General features: G+C 40.7%; 1 protein-coding gene across 1 annotated transcript; it reads right to left on the reverse strand.

The window, feature by feature from the left end:
- Nucleotides 1–1893: 1893 nt before the first annotated feature.
- On the reverse strand, nt 1894–7637 carry LOC116589909 (transmembrane protein 202-like). Its single transcript, XM_032341645.1, has 5 exons — nt 7546–7637; nt 6967–7219; nt 6196–6342; nt 5480–5611; nt 1894–3966 (listed from the first exon to the last, which is right to left on the reverse strand). Exons 1-5 carry the CDS (start codon nt 7621–7623, stop codon nt 3407–3409), a joined length of 1170 nt encoding a protein of 389 aa, XP_032197536.1. The 5' UTR covers nt 7624–7637; the 3' UTR covers nt 1894–3406.
- Between the last annotated feature and the right edge of the window lie 262 nt (nt 7638–7899).

The raw sequence follows: 7899 nt of genomic DNA on the forward strand, positions 1-7899 counted from the left end.
AATTCTCATTTCCTGTAGATGGGTCTAAACATCTATTAGGAGAACAATTAAATCAGTAGTAGTATTTTCCTTCTCTTCCGCCATCTGATTTTATATTTACATTTTGTAGTAGTCACACTTTGTACTTGCTAGAAAAGTATATAGCTTCCTGGAATAGCAAACTCAATTAACACTGTTTTTAAAAGTAAAGCTTTATTTTTCTCACAGAACAAGAATTCCAGAAGGAGGTCATTCTCGGCATTGTTTCACCTGCTCAACAATGTCATTAAGGACTTGAGCATTTTTCTGCATTTTTGCTATGCCGTCTTCAGATGTTGGCTCTTGACTTCATGCTTGTTGCTTTGTGTTTCTAAGATGACTGCTGCAGCTCTAGCCATTACAACAGCATTTAAGGCAAAATGAAAAAGCTGGGAGCAGCACCCCGAGTGTCTGTAGAGTAATACATAATCTCTGTAACTCCGCAGCATACTTGCTCTGGTGTCTTGTTGGCCACTAATATGTAACATGATCATCGCTAGCTATGAAGGAGGCTGCAATGTGACTAATTAGGTGGTATATTACTATTTAAATAGCTTTTCTGTTCTTACAGGAAAGTTCTAGATTTCTTCACAGAGATCTTCCACATTTGTGTTTATTCTTATGTCTTTTCTTCTTCTCTAATGTTATAAACTTTTTTTTCCTAGTGTTATAAACTTTGTTACCTTTTCTACTGGATATAGTGATAATTTTTAAATAAGCTGTTAATTTTTGAGTGTTGATTATACTGCCTTTTTATTCATCCATAAAACTAGAATCTTATTCATTCTGATAGTAAGTTAGCATGGCGAGGTAGAGGAGGGGGATGGAACCTCTGACACTCTGGAACGACGCATGAGTACGGCCTCTACATAAGACACTAGGGCAAAGGCAGGCCCTTGGAGCTAGCTTAGCCTCCCATGAAGGCCTGGGGGTCTCAACAGAAGAGCGGTGGAACAGATACCTCCTCTAAGAGTGGAAGAGTTCTAGCAATTGCCCACCACAGAAGGACAAGAAGGAAAAGCATCACAATTTAATATATTGCATCTTTTCATCTACTCTTAGAAGGGGAATTTATAGGACAGCTTTTCAAAACACTGCAAAGAGCAATTGTAACTGAGGGAATGAAATAAACGCTTCCTCTAATATGAGGGGACAAGGGACGGAGCTTTTCTAAAACCTAGAGTTTTAAACACAGTGCTTTCAAATAATTCGCTGAGCCCTTGGGTCTCCATCATGAAACCCAGAGGTGATGTTGGGTATAAAGTTTGAAGAGTGGTGAAATTTCTATGTAAGAAAATGGAGGGGAGGGGGAAGAAATGGATATTGCTCCAAAAAAGAGTAGGACAGCAAAAAGTGAAAGGAGACAAAAGGAAAGAGAGGAAGGAAAGCCAAGGATTTGTGACAAAAAGCTACAGTCCAAGGAACAAAAATGGCTGAAAAAAAAGCAAAAATGTTTTTGCTTTTTACGTAAATTTGAAAGAACAAGTTTACTGAAATATAATTTAAAGTTATTGTGTTGCTGTAATGTTATTCTGTTTCCAGAATCTTTGAGAAAGTCAACCTCATACTAAAGCCTTGCTTCAGTGATTCTTCTCCTACATGAAATCCTATGTTATCATTTTTCTTTTTCAAGACTGAGCTCATTCATGTTTTACCAATTCAAGTAGCTTTCCATTAAGCCCCTAGACCGAATTGAGCTCTTTTGTGTACTACTAGAATTCCTGCAACCTCTTTTTTGCCTTTTACTCTTATTATCTCTATCCCCCTCTATGCAGTGAACTCCCTGTTAATGTTCAATAAATCTTCCACAATTTTTGGATGGATGGGTGATGCATGGGAAGACAAGTATACATACAAGGAAATGGAGGATACGCTTTTCCAGAGCAGCCAAACTTCAGGTACTTTTATTGTTTGAGACAAAATTGTAGTGGAGGTGACATTTGTCTTTATCAATCTCCCACATTTCTTCTTACTTTTTCAGTACGCCTGCCCTCCCAGGTAGTCAGCCCCTTTGTCCTCACTGAAAGATCTCAAAATTCTCCCTCCCGTTAGACCTTCACTTTGCAAAGTTTCTTCTTTCTCTTCTCTCACTTATCAAAGCATCTGCTTAGTTGTATTTAGTTATGCAATTATCTGACTGATACAGGTAATACAAATTGAAGTATGACAAAAATCTTAACTATCCCATTAGAGAATTTGTACTTTAAGGCAGACATCTGTTAATTCATATTTGCTGGGAAGAATATCTTTTTCATGCTTCCTGCCTTGACCATCATCTTCTCTCTTCTGGTTCCTTATCTAACATTCCGGAAAGTCAAATATGTGGAATGGAGATGATATCATTTATTGAAGTCACTTTTAAAGGTGACAAAATTAAGGGTCAGAAAATTTGATTAACAAGCTAGAGGCACAGGCAGCCAGCAATAGTAAAATAGTGAACTGTTTAGGGAGTTAAGAGTGGGTTCTCATGGTGAACAATTAATATTTCCAATCAAAAAACTAACTTCCGGTTTCAAAGGCCACAGTCCTTTCTGCGAAACTCTTTAAGGCCTCAATGAAATTCCTTCAGTCTATATGGTACACTTCTGTCAGAGAGTCGGGGCTCTTTTGCCTTTATTTTTTCTCTTCCTTTCTACTTCTAAACAATTGAAAACAGTGAGATTCACCCGTATTTTTAAATGAGATGTCTAAATAAAAAAAAATAAGAAGTGAGTTGCCAAAAGTAGCCTTTGAGGTAGATAACTGAATTTTGTTCCTCTGACTACACAGAGTTACCTGCTAAAATAATCCAGGGTTGTCTGAGCCAACAGGAGTAACTTCACTGCTTATCATTCGTGGCCATAGATAGCACTAGAGGAAATCTCAGAGCCTACCTGGATAATGAAGAATGTTGGACCCAAGAAAGTTAAATGTTTGCCCAAAGTCAGCCTAATGAATTAGGGAACTAAGGGCCAAAAAAGAGTTTGAATTTCCAAGTTGGAAGCTCTTTCAAACATGCTGAGAGGTTCCATCATGGGGTCATGGAAATCGGGAAAGGATTGTTGGCCTGGGTGTGTCATCTCTTGCCAGCCTCTCCCAGTCACAGCACACAGCACTAACATGGAAACTTCCTTTAATAAGCTTTGCATTTGCTGTCCTTATGATCCTTAAATTATTGGTGGCTTTTCCCTAAACCATCCAAATGATTTGTATGGTTCACCCCTACTATCAACTTGCTCAGTGAAGGAGGTGTAATCCAGGGGGGTTTCACAGAGGGTTCTATTGTTGCCTCAGAATTACTTCTGATACTCCCACCACACTGCTTACAGATCCAACAAATATATCATTAAGCCTAAAGGGAAACCTTTCTGTTTTTAATATCTCTGCTCTCACCACCTTATATCTAAGATTAATTTTTTGTCTTATCCTTATTTTTCTCAGCTGACTCTCTGTCCTCACAATCCTTGACTTGGGTCATTCTGTTTCCATTACCCTCAAGGCTACTGCTTAGAATATCACCAGTCACACTCCCAATTATCTCCACCTCAGGTCTTGGCTCTACTGCGTCAATTGATTCTATCTCAGTAGTGAACTCTGTCAACGCATCTCTTATTACTGATTCATTTCCTATCTCTGGCTCTGTCTGGGTCCTTGACTCAGCCCAAACCTCTGATTGGGTCTGAGTTCCTAGCACTTTTTGGGCTACTGTCTTTTTCTCTGTCACTGGCTCTGTCTGGGTCCCTACCTCTGTTTGAGTCCCCGTTCTATGGACCTTTGATTGTAACACTGAACCTGACTGTCTTTCTAGTACCTGGCTCATCTGTGTAGAAGCACCTACATTTGTTTCAGTTAGCCCCAGCTGTACTGTGGCTACACTTCCTATCCTTGTTCTTGAAATAGGGATCACAAGGAGATTTTGATCTGGAGGGGTAACTCGGGAACTTATATAATTGAGTCCAGAGAGGAACCCTAGAGAAAAAGAAAAGTCAGGGTCAGCACTGTGGATTAGTAATAGATAAAATCTTAAGTCATGAAACATCCCTGATACACTGGCTTAATTATAATAGAATTTGACTTACGATACATTTCTGAATATCCTTTTCATTATCTTTAGGGACCTGGGATTCAAAGCATTGATCCCAGCTTTTCTGTAGAACAATATTTCCCAAGGGTATACAAGCCAATTCATTGGGGCATGGGAAAAAAACAGTAGTGTCTTTTTGTATTTTTAGCAAATTTTGTTTTCAGTTCTAAAATTTTTGTAAAAATTTTATTTTTTACATAATTTAAATTAAAAAAATAAATTTTATATTTAAAATTTTTAAAAAAGATTTTATTTATTTATTTGACAGACAGAGATCACAAGTAAGCAGAGAGGCAGGCAGAGAGAGAGAGGAGGAAGCAGGCTCTCCACGGAGCAGACAGCCCGATGCAGGGCTCGATCCCAGGACCCTGGGATCATGACCTGAGCCGAAGGCAGAGGCTTTAACCCACTGAGCCACCCAGGCACCCCTTATTTTTTAATTTAAAATTGTATTTTATCTGCTTCCCTCTATCTCTTTCTCTCTGCCTGCCTCTCTACTTGTGATCTCTCTCTGTAAAATAAATAAATAAAATCTTAAAAAAAAAAATAAAAAGGGGCGCCTGGGTGGCTCAGTGGGTTAAGCCTCTGCCTTCGGCTCAGGTCATGATCTCAGGGTCCTGAGATCGAGTCCCGCATCGGGCTCTCTGCTCAGCGGGGAGCCTGCTTCCCCCTCCTCTCTCTGACTGCCTCTCTGCCTACTTGTGATCTCTCTCTGTCAAATAAATAAATAAAATCTTTTAAAAAATTGTATTTTATAATGTAATGAATATATTAATGATTTAATACATGTACATATTTTATAAATAACCATAGGTCTTTTGGAATGCTTGCTGAGAAGTGTTTTACTAATAGGGTGTGTGATGCAATGGTTTGGAGACCACTGTTAATGAATGAATAAAAACAAGTATATGGCTTAGAAGGATGAAAGGAGAAGTGTTATAAAGGCAAAACTCCTATATTACCACTCTGCTTTATACTGGTAATATTTCAGAGGAACATATATCATATGTTGAAGTTTTATTTTGGAGATTCATAAAGATGGAGAGGTTATTTGATATGATAAAAGGAGAGGAGGATTTTAGAACCATCTTCTGGAAGGACAGAAGAACTATGAATTAACTCTGTTAATGTCTATGCCTTCTTTCTCTACTTCCTGAATCTTGCTCCTATCTGTGTAGGGACAGGCATCATTATAGAAAAAAAAATGTTTTAGATAAATTGGAAGGACTTGCTCTTAAGAATTGTTCATTGACATGGAAATAACTCTTTTAGAGCCCTTCCAAATTATGAGATTCTAATGTGCCAAACCAAAAGAAAGCAAAAGAGAGAGAGAGATGGGACCAACCACGTAAAAATGTCTTCTTGGTGCCTTCACTGTTTACAGGAGCATTAACTCACCAGCTATCATGTAGAAGATACTGCTCCACCAATTGAGGCGGTAGACTAATAGGAAATGGGGCTTCAAGACGTTCCTACTGTACAACTTCACTTGCATCAGGAACAAGATGAGGCAGAGGAGTAGGCAGGTGCCTGGGATCAGAATGAAAGCTATCACTACCCATCATAATTCTCCTTCTGTTCTCCCACCCAATCCACCCTCTTCCCCCTCTTTGTACTTCCTTGTCATCCAAACCATCTCAGTTATGTGTTGGAGGCCTATTACCCATGGCAGTGGTCATGGGAAGACCCAGTTGGCAATGAACCAAGATGGGAGAGCAAAGGCTTCTGCTTTGACTAGAATAAGGTTGTCAAGGTGGAGCCTGTAGATAAGACCAATAGAACAGATATCTAGTTAGCTGCATAGTAATTTTCTGGGTGCCAGAAGGGCCTCTAGCCTATGATATCCCCTCTACTCATCCATCAGATAACATCTCCTAGAGGTGTGTCCATTGGGTTAAACATAATCTCCTCAGGGTCCCCCCCTTAAGAGTTAATAGCCCCATGGGGAGTAAAAGCTTATTGAAAGCTTTCTTCCCTTTGAGAAGAGACACTGTCCTATGATAGCAGTGTTCATGTGAGGGAGGTAATGACTTCGTAAAATAAGGGGAAATGGCACAGAATGGGAAGAAATACGAGGACTCCAGGGACAAACTTTTTCCAACATCACTGTGTACCTGAGATGAAAGAGAAGATGGATATGCCCAGATCTATGTAGGTTTTGTCTCCTGGCCCTTTGATGAGAGAGATGCTGAGCCACATAATAATAGTGAGGGTGATGAGGGCAGAGATGAGGAAGAAGGCCCTGGAGAATTGGAGGTAGTCTGCCAGAAAAAGTGGAAAAGGAGAGGTTTGGCTGGAGCAGAGGTGACCTGCCCTTAAATAAGGGTAGATAGGTTCTAGGAAAGGTACTGAGGGACAGAGGAGGACAGAATTAGGGTGTGTCTTAATATGTAATATAGTCAGAGTAAGGAGCCACCCAAGTGGGTGGCTTCACAGGCACCAGTAAGGACCCTCTTTCCATCTCCTCATTGACATGTGGAATTCCTTTAACAAGGAAAGAAATGTATTCCACAATGAGTGACAAGTTGAAATTATAACTATACCCTTGAGAGGCACATTATGAGGTAACTTTCATATTAAGGTGCAAATGACTAATTTCCTTTTTCCTAGGAAGTTGTGAGTGCAAAGCTAATAAAAAGCACAGGGTTGCTAGGCATTAGCTTCCAATAATTAAGGAGTTGTGGTTTTTAGGTCATTGGGGAAGTCTAGTCCAAACAAACCTGGGTAAATTTGCCCTGTTTGGAGGAGTTGTCCTTACATGCTTGTGAATGAGGGGAGAAAAGGAGGAGCAGGGTTGTGGGAAGGACAAAGGGAGAGAGGGGTGCTATGGAGGATCTGAGCAAATGTACCAAAGGAGGGGGCTCTAGGATTTGGAAGGCACTCACAGGGTGCCTTTGGCACATGGCTCCAGCAGAGATCATGGTGACACACTGTCCAGAGCCCTGCAAAGAGTGTCTTCTTGTCTTTCAATACCATGAACTTCACCCAATGTAAAGAGGACAAGGACAGCAGCAGGACAAAGATGAAGCCCAAGAGGCCAGCACAGAACATGCGAATGTAGCTTTGGGTCTTTTCCAGAAGCTGTCGCTGGTATGGTGACAGAGAAGAGAAGCGGTGCATGCAGTAGGGGAGAATTGGCTGTGATGGGAAAGGGAGGAGGACATCATGAAAGGAATGTTGTCTCAAGCATCTCCATCTCCACTCACAGAAAAAATAAGCCATAGGTCTTCTACTGGGCAGGAACTCTTCCCCACCCACACTTCAGGGTCTTTTTCTCTTCTGGTTCCAGAGCTTCCCACAACTTTGAAAATATATTCCTTTTTAACCTGTTCCCAGTTTAAAAAAAAAAAAGATGGAGTTAACTTTGCCTCTTCTCCCTGACATCTCCCCTATGCCATACACAAACTGCTTCAGGCAAAAGGACCCCACCACTACCTAGCCTTTTGTAGAAAAGGCTTCCTCACCCTGTATGTTGGGTAACCCAGGATGCTGGAACTGTAAATACTGTGGAAGGCCATGGTATGTCCTTTCCTTCTTTCCATCCTAGTCTCTGGCTCACTGCTCTTCTCAACTGCCATAGAACTTAACCCACGCTGACCTTACACACTTTCCTGCCCCTCCCCCACTCCAGGAAACACAACTAACAGGAAGTGTACAGTGTCTTTGTCTCATTTGTCAGATCTGGTTCAATCCCTTTTTCCCATCCAGGTGTCTCTTGAGCTCCAGACACCTATAACAAACTGGGTGCCGAACCCAGGTTTCTCACAGATCCACCACACCCAAGAGGTCATTGAGAAATGCAGGCATCTTTACTCTTC

The sequence above is a fragment of the Mustela erminea genome, chromosome 5 (genome assembly GCF_009829155.1).
Source record: "Mustela erminea isolate mMusErm1 chromosome 5, mMusErm1.Pri, whole genome shotgun sequence".
NCBI lineage: Eukaryota > Metazoa > Chordata > Mammalia > Carnivora > Mustelidae > Mustela > Mustela erminea.

Excerpts from the sequence above, each read along its gene's own strand:
- LOC116589909 (XM_032341645.1), bottom strand. The coding sequence starts at position 7,623 with ATGGAAAGAAGGAAAGGACATACCATGGCCTTCCACAGTATTTACAGT. Across the intron at positions 7,220-7,545 it reads TGGGTTACCCAACATACAGG|CCAATTCTCCCCTACTGCAT; the intron begins GTGAGGAAGCCT and ends TTCCCATCACAG. Across the intron at positions 5,612-6,195 it reads CATCTTCTCTTTCATCTCAG|GCACCTGCCTACTCCTCTGC; the intron begins GTACACAGTGAT and ends TTCTGATCCCAG.